Source organism: Haliotis rubra, unplaced genomic scaffold (genome assembly GCF_003918875.1).
Source record: "Haliotis rubra isolate DU_JTF1 unplaced genomic scaffold, ASM391887v1 Scf633, whole genome shotgun sequence".
Classification (NCBI taxonomy): domain Eukaryota; kingdom Metazoa; phylum Mollusca; class Gastropoda; order Lepetellida; family Haliotidae; genus Haliotis; species Haliotis rubra.
The window spans coordinates 71,248-89,865 of NW_025767339.1; the positions used below are offsets into that span (position 1 = coordinate 71,248).

The following is an 18,618-nucleotide window of genomic DNA, read 5'->3' on the forward strand; positions in this document are numbered from 1 at the left end:
TCCGGGCGGACGCTCTAACCACTACACCACGGAGGCGATGGAACAAGAAAATACATATAAGCATTTGCTGTGTACTAAAACTGTATATACCTATATCATAGGTAATAGACACCATATTTTTACATGACGTGATTAAATATCGAGGTAAAAATCACAGAAATGGGATCAAATTCGATCAGTCATTATACCATCCAGCATTAGAAAATCTGAAAAGGCCAAGACTGCTCGGATACTACAATCAGACAAGACTGACTGACTGAGTGAGTTTGGTTTTACGCGGGTTTTAGCAATATTCCAGCAACATCACGGCGGGGGACACCAGAAATGGGCTTCACACATTGTACCCATGTGGGGCTTCGAACCCGGGTCTTCGGGTGACGAGCCAACGCTTTAACCACTAGGCTACCCCACCGCCCCACAATCAGACAAGAACTGCAGGGGATATTTTCAAATAACCGTGTCTGATGGGCACTCACCCTTCTTAATGTCCCACTGTTTAGGTTGAAGAATTTCTGCCATGGTAGACAGTAGCCCTGTCCAGTGTCGTCATGGATGAGGGAGCAGGGACTGACCTGCTTGCAGCTAGGATTTGTAATTGAGTGCGTGAGTTTAGTTTTACAATATTGCAGCTATATAGCAGCGGTCTGTAAACAATCGAGTCTGGACCAGACAATCCAGTGACCAACAGCATTAGCATCGATCTGCGCAATTATGAACTAATGATCTGTGTCAACCAAGTCAGCGAACCTGACCACCCGATCCCGTTAGTCACCTCTTATGACAAGCATGGGTTACTGAACATCAACAGTCTAACCCGGATCTTCACGGTCCGATTTGTAATTAGATTGTAAGCCTGAAACATTAATCGCTCTGGATCAGTGTCCCTTTAACATGATAGCAAGGCTACATCTGCCATAGACCAGTGAAGATCCGGGTTAGAATTGTTCTTCATCAACCCATGCTTGACGGAAGAGGGTGGTCAGGCATATGTAATCATATCACAGTTGCGTAGACCGATGCTCATGATGTTGATCACTGGATTGTCTGGTCCAGACCACCGCCATATAGCTAGAATACTGTTGAGTGTGACGTTAAACAACAAACAAACAAAACATCTGCTATAACATGTCAAAAACAAGAAGACAGACATATGTTTGATCTTTCTTTATTTTGATAGCAATATAGCAATTCAGATCCATCTTTCACACAAGACTTCGAAGCAATGGACATAACACCAAAATTGCCAGGGTTGGCAGAGCACAGCTGAAGACAAGTTTTAGGGCTACTATAGACATTACTCTGTCAAACCACAGTTGCAAGGCCACAGATGCTTTGATCACTGGAATCTTGAATTCTAAGTATTTCAAATCAAGTTATCAGAAGATGACAAATTTTACCCCCACTACAAATTTGAAACAAATAATCTGTTACTTAAGTAGAAAGTGATGAGAGAATTTCCATCTGATCTTCCTTTCAGCATACAATGGTTATTGACCTATCGGACAGAGCTGTCAAAACAATTGGACTTGGGATTCTGAACTTTCTAAGTCAGTACACTCTAACATGATTGAAAGTCAAACGTGTTGCCATGGAAATGATCAACTCCTAAACACAAAAGGCACCAGTTGACTGCCTGGTCCTTGTGTGCACAGTTTCAAGAAAGTCTGCTGGTTAGTTTTACACATACAAACACACAAATATGAACAGAGTCAAAGTCAAGCTTGTGGCCACGTCAACAGGAAGAAATTAGCAAAAGGCACTACTTGAGCTTCATTACTTCATTAATACATGTCAGAAATGGAATGATTACGAACGGATGGACTGAGAGGAGGTGTTGAGTATATCCCTCCTATGCTGTGGTAACAAACTGGGAATTCATCTCAGGTCACATAATAATCTTGACAACCGTAATGATTAGATCAGGCTAGCTATTCTCGAAACATTCATAGCCCTACAAATTCTTAAGCCCATTCTTAACACATTGGCTACGATCAAAGTTAAGAATTCTTAGGGCTACGAACATTTCAGAATAAGGGCCCTGCTTCTTGTAATATGGTTGTTGTAACAACCCTCACATAATATTTTTAGTTTTACTTAACTCGTGGATGCAATTCCAAGTTTCACAAGTACAGACACAGTTGAAGCATACTTCACATTTCTATGGCAACAGTTACAAAGCTTTCCTAATAAATATCATTCATTATTTACCATAGATGATGACTTTCTACTCAAGTTTACCAGCTAACTCCAACCCTGGGCTTTAGGTGAGAGTATCAGTATCAGATCTTTGCGGAGCCCGGTGCTGGCAACCTGTTGCTAGGGGACTGAGTGAGAGGATGTTATGGATACACATATGACATGATATTTTTCCAATAAATTCTTTAAATCTGATTTCATGCTTTAATTTCAATTTTGGAGGTCTGAAACCCAGAAATGGCAACACTAAGGAATAACTGTCAGAGAAGTATCTCCTGTACATGGCTTTAAAGTATTAGAAGTTCAACTGAAGACAAACAAGTACACACAAAAACAAATTTAACAGAATAGCAAATTGGTATAAAAATATTAACATATTGAAATAACACAGATTTGTAAATCAGAACAACTGTCTGATGGAGTGACTGACAGGTATCATTTGCATAGTTCTTACCTTGTAACATGTTTCACATTAGCGAGAGACGGAGAGAGTGAGTGAGTATGGTTTTATGCCAATTTTAGATATATTCCAGCAATATCATGGAGACACCAGAAATGGGCTTCAAACATTGTACCCATGGATCATGATGAGTAAATGCTTTTACCACTAGGCCACTCAAACAAGGAAGGGACTTATTACTGGAATGATAGTGAGTGAGTGAGTGAGTATGGTTTTATGCTGCTTTCAGCAACATTCCTGTGGGGGGGACACCAGAAATGGGCTTCACACATTGTACCTATGTGGAGTATCGAACATGGGCCTTTGGCATGACGATCAAACGCTTTAACCACTAGGCTACCCCACTGCCCCTAGTGCAATGATAAAATACAAATGATCAACATGTATCATATACAGCAAGACGTCATTTGATTGGCAATATTTGATTTGATGTTGATTTTAAGGATGATTATGGAGCACTGAACATTTGTTTATGTGCAATTCAGAAAAAAATAGAATATTCACATCATCTTCAAGATAGACGTTTGATTGCCAAACATGGTAAAAAAATCATCGATAATATCATGCATAAACTGTTATGACGAAATAAAGTTTCAACATACCTAAACCGGCCTGTCAATGTCAACTGCCAAAGACAGAAATATTGTGGAATATGCTTTTGTTTTGAAGGTTTTTTTCACATACTGACTGAGTTTGGTTTTTACGCCGCTTTTAGCAATATTCAGGGAACACCAGAAATGGGCTTCACACATTGTACCCATGTTGGGAATCGAACCCGGGTCTTCGGCGTGGCGAGCCAACGCTTTAACCACTAGGCTACCCCACTGCCCCTAGTGCAATGATAAAATACAAATGATCAACATGTATCATATACAGCAAGACGTCATTTGATTGGCAATATTTGATTTGATGTTGATTTTAAGGATGAATATGGAGCACTGAACATTTGTTTATGTGCAATTCAGAAAAAAACAGAATATTCACATCATCTTCAAGATAGACGTTTGATTGCCAAACATGGTAAAAAATGTCATCGATAATATCATGCATAAACTGTTATGACGAAATAAAGTTTCAACATACCTAAACCAGCCTGTCAATATCAACTGCCAAAGACAGAAATATTGTGGAATATGCTTTTGTTTTGAAGGTTTTTTTCACATACTGACTGAGTTTGGTTTTTACGCCGCTTTTAGCAATATTCAGGGAACACCAGAAATGGGCTTCACACATTGTACCCATGTTGGGAATTGAACCCGGGTCTTCGGCGTGGCGAGCCAACGCTTTAACCACTAGGCTACCCCACCGTCCCTTTTTCACATACAGGTACTTCTTTGCTATCTACCATTAACTGTTAGATATTTAGTCACCTGTTATCAATCGCCATTATAGACAGACAGCATTAATTATTGTTTATATTATTTCATCTTCTTTAATAGTATCTCCTTTGATTAATATCTCGTCTGTGAAAAGAACATATTTTATAGAAAGAAATTTGATTTATAATATAACAAAAACGAACAAAGAGACGTTCTTCATTTTCAGAACAGTTGTAGTCTATACTTGAAACATCCACTACACCTGTGTTAGCTGTAATGGTTGTCTTGTTTCAGGGTGTTTACGACAGACATCTTCCTCTAATGTACAACATATCATAGATTTACAGTAGACTGATACACATTGACAGTGGACTCAGATAATATAACTTTCTGCTGCAATATTTGGTTTTAAATTATATGCACAGTGCAGACCATTACAAAATGTCTCATGTTCACAAACATAGTTGATTAGCTGTATTAGAGCCTGTTGATGAGTTTCGTATTGATTGATGAGTTTCATATTTTAAGATGGCAATTTGGACTGAAATATATCTATATATGTCATGGTTCACTTCACATGGATTTCAAATAAATAAATTATGGCAGATACAGAGAAACACACTTGTTTTATAAAATATTTAAGTCTGTAACTGAGATAGCGGGGTAGTTGTTAGAGCCCACCTAACTTTCAACAACTTGACAGGCTTTGATGAGTGGTCAACAATGGTCTATATGATTCAGTGGCAAAATCATTCAATGCTCAAGAGTAAAAATTATGCCATTTTGTTTATACTGAATCTTTTCTATGGTCGAGTGATTTTTGTTTTCTAGTTTCATTTCAGCAGCTTTGAGAGAGACAAACAGCATTAGGTATTTTAATGTCTTTATCAACTTCTGTAGGAAATGTTTTACATTATACCAAATTTTAAAGTCTTTTCTGGACATTTAAGATGGCAATAAGTGAATATCCAAGAAAATGAACCAATCTGAAACCAAATTTCAAATCCTGGTCCAAAAAAAGAACAAAACATATCCTGTTGAGCATTCTGACACAGATGATCAAGGCATGAAGTGCATGACACATTCAGACATAGCACAGGCTAACCCTGATGAAACATACCCACACACAGACTCGTCATTTCACTGCCAATAGGGGCAGGTATCAGAGACCATGCTGGGGGAGGAGAACACACATAAAAAATAACCCCTGTAATATCTCCGTGCTGATATTACACAAACATGTCAGTCCAATTTAAACATTGTTTTTGAATAATCAATAAAACATGTCACAATTCAAGAAAATATCATTTTCATCAGCAATTTTAAGAACACATGATGAGTGAGTGAGTATGGTTTTATGCCGCTTTTAGCACTATTCCAGGAACATCACGGCAGGGGACACCAGAAATGGTACAAATGATGACTTTGAAAAGTGTCAAAGAGTTAATATTTTCCGAAGATAAACTAACATGTTTGTTTCATAACAATCTACATGGAGACATAACTAGGACACACAAGGTGTAGTGATCTAGCTCACTGACCAGGGACTTCTCAGCTCAGTTCTGGAACAATGTTCCCATCCCCTATTTCACGACATTATACACGGCTATGGTTCACTTCAATTATTGTGTAGCAAATATCAGCCATTCAAATATCTCCTTTCTCCTGCTGATTGGTCAGTTTCCTGCAGGACAATATTTGTATGTTGTGACTAAGATCACTGCATAGTATTTGAACAGCAGTTAGAAGTGATACACACAAAAGGTGCGAAGTTACAGATGACAACTACTTTATTATGAGGAACACAACATTTTGATGTGTATTCTTACCTCATAATAGAGAAGTTGACATCCGTAACTTCTCACTTTTTAACATCACTGCAGCAAGCAACATAAAATGAGGCACAGAATGATGACTATGCTGCAGTACATTATTTGGCCCTCGAGAAACTCGAGGCCAAATATCCGGCTTAAAGTTCCTTCAACTGGTATTTGGGTAAGTGTTCAGGCAAAGAACCTTTCAAAATTTCCCACTAGCCCTCAGGACCAGTGAGTGGACAATAATTAGTGGTCCTGAATGTACTTGACTGGTCCAAAATAACATTCGTAGATTTACTTAACTACCAATAGAAAATTCACTGGCCACCTGGACCACTGCAAACTTATCATTTAGTGGTCCTGATGAATTTTTACTAGCCCGGGACCACAGGACCAATGTAATTTTCTGAGTAAAATTGATATTTTATACTTATCCTGACTCATGCTCTTTGCTTGTCCCCTTCCTCTGCTAACATAGTGGAACACTTGTATCTCCTTAATTGAAGCTCCCTTCAATGTAAAATCACTAATTGGTACTCACCCACGAAGTTACCTCCCCGTCAGAAGCTGAACAGGTGTCGCCACCCTCTGGCCTCATGCTTCACTCTCTCCTGATTTTATGAGCCCAACACTTGAATTTACAGGGAAATCCAAAGTGTTATGTGGGAGGATGGAGGGAGCACTCATGAGTCAGGATAAGTATAAAATATCAATTTTACTCAGAAAATTACATATTTTTCCTTATCCTGACTCATGCTCTTTGTTTGTAGAATCCAATCGGAGAGGTGGTGGGTAAACAGAATACTTTGGATTAATTAGTGATTTAAGTAAGTGATATTGTAATAATTTCATGGAACTTCATAAGGCATTGAGACTTAGGATATTTCCTTATAATAAGCCATAGATATATACACTATAAGTGGGGTATTACCTTACTAATATACTGATATATCAATATATATATATAAACTGCTACTCTAACGTAGCTGTACACTGAATATAACTCAGTATGAGCTTAAGGTTGAATAACCTAAGCTAAATATGTACATAGCCCTAGAACTCCATGGAGTTATAAGCTAGTGAATATATGTATCATATATCTAATAATCTCGTGGGGTGAATATTAACGCCACGAGGGACTGTCAATTGCTGAGCGAGGACCAAAGGACCTAAATGATGAATGCCAGAGACGCCCTCGGTGGTGATATCTCTGAGATAGTGATTAGCAAACACCATGTTAGATTTCCAAAAGCATCCTTCCATAATTGTATTCAATGAACAGTTACCATGAAGGGCTTAGGGTGGATGCCAATGCCCTGATTTCATGGGGATTTGATGCTGTTGAGGGTCCAGTCCTGCTGCCTTATAGGCCAGAAATGACAGTTCTTATCCATATTGATATGGTGGTACGAGAGACTTCTGTCTGATTTGTAGGCTTATAACGGATGAACAATCTTCTGAGCGATCTTCGCCTTTGTTTTGGAACGACGAAATAGATTATGAGAGCTCAGACTGGGCATAGAGATAAGTCCAATGTATCTTGAGATCCAAGAATTGAGGATAGCGCAGGGATGTGAAATAACCTGTCTGGTTGACCTGGTAGTTGATTTTAGCGATGAAATCCCATCTTAATCCCAGGTGCGCTGTCTTTGATTTTCATCAAACTGTATCCTCTCATAATCTAGAGCATGAATTTCAGATATTCTGGCTGCCGTGGCTAGCCATAACAGGAAGACTGTTTTCTGTGAGAGAAATTCAAACGCTGTCGATTCCAATGGTTCGTAATCCTCACTTGTGAGGTGTCAGAAACTACATTCAGATCCCAAGCTGGGCGTGGAATTTCCGCTTTGGTCCTCCAATCGAAAGCACGTAGTAAGGCCAGTAACTCTGGTGTTCTTGTTAATTTAACACCCGCTCTCATAGAAATCACAGAACTAAGCTGCAAGATATGTTGACAATGTCGAGCCTTTTAAATGTTTGTTTTGCCGTAAGTAACACAAATAGTTCTGCCACTTGAGGATGCGAGCATCTCTCGCTGTAAAACCCTTTGTTTGTTGCATAATTTTCAAACTTTGCCACTTGTCATCGCATTGTTACGCTGAGTATCGTGAAGGCAAGCGCGGACCGCTTTTGTCCTCTGGTAGAATATCCTCTTGTTTAAACACATTTTAATACAGTCCATAATGCGGAAGTTTGAATACTTCTGGGTTTCTGTGCACCTGTTTGGTGTGAGGATGTATTAACAGGTTTTTGCGCTTTGGGTAGTTCTAGTGCCGGGTTGACCGATATCTTGTATTAGGCATGGAAACCACGCTCTGGCCGGCCAATAGGGCCACCAAAGTGAGTTGTAGGCTCTGGCGCTTGGTTGATTTTCTGTAATACTAGAGGTATTATTGCTGGGGCGGAAACGCCAGACGCATTGAGGCCTTCCCATGAAATGCTTAGAGCCGCCTGTTGCCCATGCTTGTGGGTCTGGCACTGGTGACAATTTAATGTCGGTAGTTGATTGTTGAACCTTGTGGCTTAATAGATCTACTAGCGGGCCCTATTTGCTTGATTATCTGTGCAAATATCTCTGTATTGAGCATCCATTCTGTCGGGCGACGTAGATGTGGCCGTAGAGAGAGCGCCTGCTAGTATATTCCTGGCTCCGGAATGTGGCATGCTTTGACATGTAGATTTAGATCTTGGATTAATTCAACAGTTGAAAGGTTAAATTCAAAAGGTTCGGCGATCTCGCTGAGCCTTGTCTGTTCACATAAAACGCCACTGTCGAAGTTGTCGGTATGTATCATCAGGTGCGATTCTGTAGAATGTTGCTCCAATGTCTTATGCGCTGATTACAGCTTTCATCTCTAATGCGCTTATGTGGAGTTTGCTTTCTAGCTGAGTCCATAACCCTGATGTCGTCCCGTTGGAGAGATGAGCTCCCCAACCTTGGAGCCACGCGCCTACATATAGATGGGTCTTGAATTCTGCTCTGCTAAACAAATCCCTTCGCAGACATTCGATTTCTTTGTCCACCATAATAGATGAGGTCTGAGATGTATCGGTAGACTGAATGGTTGTAGGTCGCCGAGATGTGTATTGACGAAGACCTGTAACGGACGAACTGTAATCTGCCTATGACTGTCAAGTCTTGGGCTGATGTTAGAAGACCTAGTAAGCTCTGCCATTGTCGAAGTGGTAGCGTGACAGTAGAGCTGGTGGAATGATCTGTTGGATCTTGAGCCAACGGTCTTCTGGTACCTACTATACGGTTGAGATTGGTGATAAATCGGATTCCTAGGAATTGCAGATCTTGGCGATGGTACTAGGTCCGACTTGTGTAAGTTTACTAACCATCCCAGCTGTGTTAGTAGCTTTATGATGTAGTTTAACTGTAGTTTGAGATGCTGTGGATCTTGATCTACTTGTATCCCGTCCGTCGAGGAAGAACGCGACTCGCGAGCCCTTGACGATGTAGATAGATAACAATCGGTTTCGCTATCCTCGCGGAATAACCATGGGGCTGATGCTATTCAATGGGAGTACTTTCCACTGGTAATGTAACCCGCCTAGCGTAAAACCAAGGTATTTCCTGGATTCGGGATGTATTGGGATGTGCAGATAAGCATCTTGTAGATCTATACTGCCCATGTAGTCCATGGGGCTTAATCATCTGTCAGAGCTGCGTAGATGTATCATAGTGAACCTGGGTGGTTTGTTTAAGTAAGTCTTGTTGAAGAAGCTCATGTTGTAAATGAGTCTGTATTTCTCCTTGGAGTTCTTCTTGGGTACTAGGAAAACTGGGGAGTAGAAACCTGGTTCGATGTTTCCTTGCTCTATTACTTCTATGGCCTGCTTGGTTAGGAGTAATGTAACCCTCTCTTAACTTTAGTAGTTGTTGTGCCTCTACCTCGAACTTGTGAGGGTTGACTGTTAGTGGAGGCTTGGCCTGTAGTGGGATACTAAACCGCTGCTGAAGAATGTTGGAGACATAGGTGTCTTGAAGTATTCCCCAGTTTTCCCAGTGTAGTTGAAGACGCCCACCCACTTGTGACGGTTGTACTGGAACGGCTGGGGTGGAAGACTCCAGTCGTCCAACCTGTCTTTCAGCTTATAGTAGCGGAACCTCTGGGTGTCCTGCCTCGCCCTGACCCTCCTCTATAGTTGCCATATGGGCTTAATTTAAAAGAATCTCTTCCCCTGAACTGGCAATCTTCCTGTCTCTAGCTCTTTGTAGGCCCGTGAATTTAGATCTCCCTGAGTATCTTTGTGAAGTCTGTCGAATGACACTGGCTAGCGGTCCATCGATTTAATCATCAGGACTCTCTAGAATCCTTGGTGACTTCTTTGGAGACTGTGTCTATTCCTCCCACAAATATGGATGGGGAAGACCACGGGCTGTATATAGTGGAGCTGTAAAGTTCTCACCCCAGTTGCAGGAAGCTAGGAGGCCTTGACGACGAAGCTAAGGTCAGTGCTGCTGAGACAGACGCCAGATGATCTGTTAAAACTGCTGGTCCTTCTTTGCATCAGTAGGGCCGAGTAAATCATTCTGTCATCTTCAGAGGTCGTGGTTCAAATCTGGAGATAAGTGTCTCATTTATTGTTCTAGATCTATTTAGACCGAAGAACATACTCGCCATGGTTTCTATCTGAACCAATTTCCATCATCAATCTTGTAGTACTTGTTCTTGGCATCGGAGATCAGCTTATAGTTCTCATCGATGTCTTCTATGCTTTGAAGAAGGGTTCCATATTATGCGGAGAACTTCTTGGCGCTGAAATTTGGCAGATGTGGCGCCTGAACCTTTGTGGCTTTGTTAAATGCTGTATCTAGGTTCTGAGGTACCCGCTAATCGGGTCGATTGGGGTAGTGTAATAGCATCTGCGCCATCTTCTTTCATCAGATAAGTCTGCTCTTTATTGCCACTCTTTGAAGGTGATGAGAGATCTAGATTATTGACCATCCAATATCTTATCTCTGCATCTGAGAAAATAATTCCTCCATCATCTTCCATTCCATCATCATAGATAAGAGGTTGTTGCTCTTCTGATGTAGGGCTGTGTGGCTCTATCTCTATATCGCTTGACGCTTGTGGAGATCTAGTTGTAGGCTTATGTGCAGACCTGTGAGGTGATCGACGCGGGTGATCGGGCGCAGGTGATCGCCTTGGTGATCTATATCGATAGGTTGACCTTCTTGGCGATCTATGAGGGGACTGATAGCTTCGCCAAGCTCTTGTGTAGTCCCTTGCTGATCTTTTAGATGAAGACGATCTGGGTTCAGGTGTCCTTCGCGAACGCTTCGCTAAGCTTCAGCGTCCGGGTCCTGGGGAACGATGATATGACCTTCGCCAAGGCTTTCATGCGGTGGTCTGGTGATCAGATTCCATATCTGAGTATGACAAGAAGGTGATGATTCTTCCCGCCGCGCAAGGCCTTCGCTAAGGCTGTACATCTGGGTCCTTCGCCGAGGTGGTCTGTGACTTCCTTTCAAGGCTGCATTGTCGCGGGCTGCTACGCTGACAGATGGTGCCCCTGGGGTGCTGTTCACGCTTGGAGCCTTCGCAAGGCTCGACCCTGGGATGGCTGCTTCTCCAGTCTATAGTGGCCTTCCATCATAATCATGATCTGTTTCATAAGATCGCTTTGGGATGATCTGGCGACGAGTAGATGGTGCCCCTTCTGCTGTGTTAGCGGTGGGGCCCTCAGCCATCTCGCCTGACATCAGTGTAGAGGCATCAGGCTGCTGCTTGTTGATCTCTGCTGACGCCACTGTCGCTGTCACTGGTCGCTTCTTCTTGTATGTGATGTCGGGTATGATGATCGGCTGGTCATCGAGAGGCCCAATTCTGCTGCTGGAACGATCTCGCCTGAGAAAGTTCTCGATGACTTCAGATTTCCCTTTGGAGGAAGACGCTGCCCTGGGGTACGGGTCTCGCGCTGAGAAGACGCTGAGGCCCTCTTGACTTTGTTCATGGATGACTGGATGTCTGGAGAGGCCGGTCGCTTCTTAGAGGTGACGGACTGCATCCCACGCCCCTCTTCCGATGGGGTCTCAAGCAGAACACCAGACGGGAGGGGATCACTCGACAGCAGTTGACTGGATGGGCAATCCGACGATCGGGCCATGTCTACACCTAGTTTGCGCGGACTCTATCTGCAACACGCCTCAAGACGCAAAGATGGTATTTATCAAAGGCAGAATTGGTTAAATTTATGCAGTAACTGCAAACGGAGTCAAACGCACAAGGCGAAAGTACAACTAGGGCATACCACATGGATCCAAGAGCGAAAAACGTAATCTACAAATAGTACAGTTTTTCATCAATGTAAAACTAGCTGAACAATCACTTAACTCACGGAATAAACAGTAGAAATAATGATTAATTATTAACGCAAATAACTGAAGGATACTAGCTATACCTTTATAGTAAACTATAAAAGGTAACTAACTAAGAAAACCAAAGGATATAGTGTGTAAGGAGACAGGCGCCTCACATCCTGCTCACTGGGCTAAGAAGGAGAGAGTGAAGCATGAGGCCAGAGGGTGGCGACACCTGTTCCCGCCACGGCAGGGGAGGTAACTCGTGGGTGAGTACCAATTAGTGATTTTACATTGAAGGGAGCTTCAATTAAGGAGATACAAGTGTTCCACTATGTTCGCAAGAGGAAGGGGACAAGCAAAAGAGCATGAGTCAGGATAAGGTCGTGCTTGCCCCTCCCTCCCTTCACTTGAAAAAAATGCCTGATCAGCTCATGATCGGCTCATTTTAGAACTGGGGTTTGAAGCCCAGACAGCAGAGTCCCTGCAAGTACTGACATGAATGTGACGTACCTCCACAGTTGTAATGAGTGAATAATCCAGCAGGAACCAACACAGAATATGCAGGAGGAAGACCACGAGGGCACTGGCATCAAACAGATACTGGATGGCTAAAGACGCACAGACTCCAATAATCATACACTCGGACATTGGTTCCAGTAAGACCAGCGTTGGTAACATGGACATCCGCAGGTGGCACCACCTAATGAGACACAAGGTAGCATGCTTTTATGTCGGAGGACCAATTTTTTACAACCCTAATAAAATATAACTATTCTCACCACCATTCCTTGTGACACAGGCAGGATATTTGTTAGTAAATGTTTCTAGTTCTCTGTTTAAAGTTTTGACTAACGTTTTCTAAGTTACCTGCTGGGAATGGCGAACTGTAGGAATTCATTTGGTACTTCGTAATAGTAACACCCGCCGTGATGTTGCTGGAATATTGCTAAAAGCGGCGTAAAACCAAACTCAGTCAGTCAGTCGTAATAGGAACTCTTTATCTTGAATATTTGAGTTACTTACGATGTACAAAAAATCCTGATATTTTGCGAATGCAAATCGATGGAAGGGAGATAACTCTAAATTTGATTTTCTTATCTGCTAGATTCTATGTCATCTGAAAATCTAGCATTGGCTAATTGTGTAACTCTGGCACTCCTTATAATGATCCGACACCTGTGCCTCAAACAGTTAAAAATTAACATTGAAGTGTTCGGTAAGATAATTCAGGCTAGGGAAACATAAACAAACACAGAGGGCACATCAACCCATGGGTCCTTCTTGACCAGTGAACAACTTATATTGACAAATCATAACAAAACTTTTACAACATCGTGTGTCATTATTGTCCGTTATTTCGAGCGCCCTTGCATAACAATCTTCCAAGTAAATGGCAACACTTTAGCTGAAATGTTCCAGCCCCACCACTGCTATCTCTGAACAGGACACTAGAGGGGACAGGAGACATACCTGATAAGGCGTCGATGAAACTCTCCCACTGAGTATGTTCCCAAGTTTTGTAGTGCTGGTTCTGGGCACAGAACACATTTATACCCCCTGGAACATGAATAATAACACATAAAAACATGCGATATGAGAAATAACATCATGACTGGGACGTTCGACTTAACATCGCAGTATTCAAACCAAATGATTTGACCAATAATGTATTCCAAAATGTTAAGTACTTTCACATTTAAATAATGAGGGATTGGAATTTATGAATATGCACATCTCGCTTTGATAGATAAGACTCAGATTAAAACAGTTCACTTTAAAATATTCAAGAATATTCTATGAAAGTGATCACGAATTATGACTTGAATTCATGAAGCAAATGGTTGATTCACCAAATATGCCAGTGAATCGCAACATCCCTACAGGAAAGCATTATGCACGGTTTCGGAGTCATGTTCAGTGTACAACATACCATGTTGCTGAGTGGAAACCTACTTATTTTAACATATTTTAAGTGAGTGCTGGAAAATGAGTGAGTGAGTTGGGGTTTTACACCAATTTCAGCAATATTCCAGCAATATCATGGTGGGGGACAATAGAAATGGACTTCACACATCGTGCCTATGTGGGGAATTTCTGGAAACTGAGTCTGAATGAAAACGCCCATTATACCTTTGTCTGAAAGCTTCAGCAAAAAAGAAATCTTCTGCCAGATATTTCCCAAACGATGCCATCCCTCCGGCTTCATCAAGAATATCTTTCCTCATCAGACAGGACATTCCTGTTGAGCAGTTGATGCCAACACAATTTGCTGCCAAACAGTTGCGGGCTTGCATAGTACCAAAATACACCTGCAAACATAGGCAAAAATATTAGCAATTGTCACTCTGTACTTGCTATGAATTCAGTTCAGTTATATGCTGCTTTTAGCAATATTCCAGCAATATCACGGCAGGGGACACCAGAAATGGGCTTCACACGTGGTACCCATTTGGGTCAGTAATTACACACAAACTCAATTTTATTACTGTTAAGGTCCTCAGAATATTAATGTTCGACGGTAGAAAAAGTCATGCATAACATGTATAAGCTTATTTTAAGTTTGAAAATATTTACAAAACAAAAGATGGCTACATTAATGTGTACATACCTTCTCATAGACAGCAGCAAAGCCCTCTCTATCTGCGACATAGGGCATCTGAAGCACCATCCCCACCTTGCTCGTCATACACGCCATCATGCCCGTCAGGGTTGACTCACGCACTGTAGATAAACATATACCACTAATTTCTCCTCTCTATAACATATACTGAATGTTGCAAGTAGCCACCTATAGACACATGATAGATATGACGGTTTCTTTCCGTGGCATTTCAGAAGTTAGGATGCACAGTATTGATATCGCTTGTATTCTCTGTTACTGTCAGTATATATACATCCTCTCCTCTTCATGTTACATTCCCCGGGAGAGCAGAAGGTCGCAGGTTCGATCCCCGACCGCGTCATACCAAAAGACGTTAAAATGTGGTACTTGTTGGTCCCTGCCTGGTGCTTGGCATTAATGGGTACAACAAGGACTGGTCGGCTCGGAGTCAGAATAATGTGTCTGAGTGGGGTATTCATGCTTCACTGCGGCATGGTATCTCAGTGGGCTAGCACTATAAAACCAGCTTCAGTCTGGGCTAGTACAAGCAGCCGCACATACACATGCACATGCATGCACGTCGTCATATGAGCAAAATATTCTCAAGCACAACGTTAAACCCAATTTCACCTCACCTCATGTTACATTCCAGTACAAAAATCTGTATCGAAAATTCACACCCACAAAAGAATAGAAGTTGTTGTCCATAAAGTTAGTTCAATATTAGACACGACAGATTGTACACATCCACTAACAGTACAAGTACATCACACAATTGTGCCATCTTATTCCAAAACAATGCAGAGGATTTCTCATTCATGATTCATGTAAATCCTACTTCTCTATCGTTAAAATGATCTTAGATTACTGACAAAAGATAAAGAGACTTACTTTGGATTCCGCTGTCTGATATCAACACGACATCATACTTTGCTGCTTCATAAGCCTTGACCATGTTGTTCACCTTGCCATTGGCGCCAACAGACTTGATTCCTGCAAATACCGGTACACATTGGATATCACTGTCATGAACTTGGAATGAAGGTTAAGAGAGGGTTAAGTATGAGTGAGTGAGTGAGTGAGTGAGTGAGTGAGTGAGTAAGTTGAAATGGGATTAACGCCGTACTTAAGATTATTTTGTTCATATGACGACGTAAATGCATGTGTGCATGTGCGGCTGCTTGTACTAGCCCAGACTTAGGATGGTTTTATAGGGCTAGCTCACTGAGATACCATGCCGCAGATAAGCATTAATACCCCACTCTGACAAATTATACTGACTCTGAGCCGACCAGTCGTTGTACTTGTTAATGCCTAGCGTCATTGTTTAATGACTACTGTCATATTGCTGCTTAGGAATGCTTTATGGATGATCAACTTCTTTACTGTACAATAACAACGTTTTGGTATAGATACTTATATGCTTGAAAACGGTATAAGTAATTATACCGAAACACTGCTATTATACAATAAATAAGTTGATAAAATTCATAAGACTTTTCATTCCTTTCTTTGTATGAGCTCCAGTATAAAAATGGGAGTCCATGAAAAATGTAAAAGAAACCCCAAGACAGTGCCTAATGAAAAGTGACACAAGTTTGCATATGCTGAAAACTGAAAAGATAAGAGTTTCCCAACCAGAGGTACAGATAAGCTGCGTATCTGCGTAAATTACGCAAACATTTATGTGAAAACCCAATTCCTATTAAGTCTATTGCGTACAAGTACGCTTGAAGTTTTGTAAATACTCAATAAATGTGATCTTACATGCGTACACACAAAACTGTCCAATCGTAGCTTGCGTACCGGTGGATAGATAAAATAACTGACGTATATTGAGAGGTTCTATATTAGGACATGAACTGACAACCTGCAGTCTTTCTTATCGTTTCTCATATAACAGATCAAAGGTAAATCACAAACACTAACATTTAAACTATATTATATTTTTAAAATTAATGGAAATTGGCACAATACCCAAATGAGTTTGATTGAGGTGAGTACAATTTATTTGGTTACTCAAAGGAAAATTAGGATACCCAATTGAGATGAACACAAGGGAGTACATAACTCAATGACCCAAAACGTTATCTGTAGCTCTGTTCCCAACTGAAACAAATCAGCGTTTCAAAAAGAGGACCATTAAACATGTTTTTGCCTTTTTAAAATGACTGCACACAGAAATTATGAAATGGCAGCATACATGCCATATGTGCACAAAACATTGCTGTATGTAAGTGTGCTGGTCATCTGGTACCCATGCTACTGCATTGTCGGACCAAATCCAGACATAATCCCCACCTCCCAAAAATGGTAGAATTTGTTACAGCCAACCAGTGACCTAATGGAGATGGTTTGTATTTTCTCTTGCATTCTTCCCTTTTATGTGTATAGTGTATAGGATTTTACAGCCAGTATTTAATAGTACCAAATACTCTGAATGTGGAAGTTGTCCATTCCATCCTGATGTCAAATCATGATGAATGCCAGAGGAGTGAGTGAGTGAGTGAGTGAGTGAGTGAGTGAGTGAGTGAGTGAGTGAGTGAGTGAGTGAGTGAGTGAGTGAGTGAGTGAGTGAGTGAGTGAGTGAGTGAGTGAGTGAGTGAGTGAGTGAGTGAGTGAGTGAGTGAGTGAGTGAGTGAGTGAGTGAGTGAGTGAGTGAGTGAGTGAGTGAGTGAGTGAGTGAGTGAGTGAGTGAGTGAGTGAGTGGGTTTTGACGCTTTTAGCAATATTCCAGCAATATCCAGGGGTGGAAATAAGCCATTGCCCGACGTCCGAGTCCAGTGTTTTATTCTGTCAGGCAAGCAAATTTGTATATCATGCTGTACCGGTGTCCAATTGACTTTCAAATGTTAATAATGTTGTTTATTTTAAAAATCAACAAGAAAACAGCCGGTATAGTGGAAAACTTATCAGGGCAAGTGATTTTACATGTGCCACTGTACCGGAGTATACTAGCAATTTTAAAGTTATTTCCACCCCTGATATCACGGCGGGGGACTCCAGAAATGGGCTTCATACATTGATGAATGCCAGATCTAACAGTTAGTAGAAAATATTACAAGTAACAACACAATAGGCATTCTACAAAATTCAGCCTGTATCTATTGTCGTGAATGTGCACTGGTTGCGTCATGTACATGCAGATCTTTTTGCTAACCACAAAGTACTACAAAGTCAATTTCACTTCCTGTATTAAAAAAACAGAGGTTGACCTTTGTGTACTTCCTCATCTTTAATGTTGTTGTTGACTCAAACTCAACCCACACTGAGATACCCAATACTTCCTGGCTACGCAGGTCCTTCCTCTAGGTGGGCTTATTCTATGTTGAAATCCCTCTTGCTTTCACTAACACTGAAGTTAGGTTCAACAGTTACATGCCAATATATACTGTAGAGAGTTGAGATACACCTATACAGTGTTCACGAATGGTGTTTCAAAGTCACAGGATATTGGGTCCTGTAAGTTTCAGATGTCTGTCTGACCCATTGAAAATGTACAGGACCCATGGAATTAAATTAAACGCACATTTCAGATTTAATATTTCTTATAATTGACATTGAAATTATTAACAAACATAAGATTTATAAACAGCAAACAAGTGTCACATGTCACATCTAACAACTTCAGTCAGAGTCATTGTGAAATATACAGTCAGACACTGGGGCCGGCAGGTTGTAGACTTCTGTCTGACCGTTGGCGAATCTACCGGATTTGTCAGAGGGTCAGACGCTATTCGTGAACACTGCTATATTGACTCTGAAGTTAAGTTCAACAGAATTCAGTCCTGTACTGTTACAACAGCCAACGCATGTACAAGGTATACCTCATTCTTTCATATTACTTCAGTCAAACAGACATACTATCACAGATAAACTGTACTAATATTACAGAATCAGGGTTATTA

General features: G+C 41.2%; 1 protein-coding gene across 1 annotated transcript in view; it reads right to left on the reverse strand.

Annotated features, from left to right (window-relative positions):
• Positions 1-2,491: 2,491 nt before the first annotated feature.
• Positions 2,492-18,618, reverse strand: part of LOC124256637 (ceramide glucosyltransferase-like) — a 40,486-nt gene continuing 24,359 nt past the window's right edge. Inside the window, exons 4-9 of the mRNA XM_046690613.1 lie at positions 15,602-15,703; positions 14,717-14,829; positions 14,239-14,417; positions 13,579-13,665; positions 12,619-12,808; positions 2,492-2,503 (exon numbers count right to left, since the gene is read on the reverse strand). Coding sequence (XP_046546569.1) covers positions 2,492-2,503; positions 12,619-12,808; positions 13,579-13,665; positions 14,239-14,417; positions 14,717-14,829; positions 15,602-15,703 — 683 coding nt within the window. The remainder of the gene's footprint in view (positions 2,504-12,618; positions 12,809-13,578; positions 13,666-14,238; positions 14,418-14,716; positions 14,830-15,601; positions 15,704-18,618) is intronic.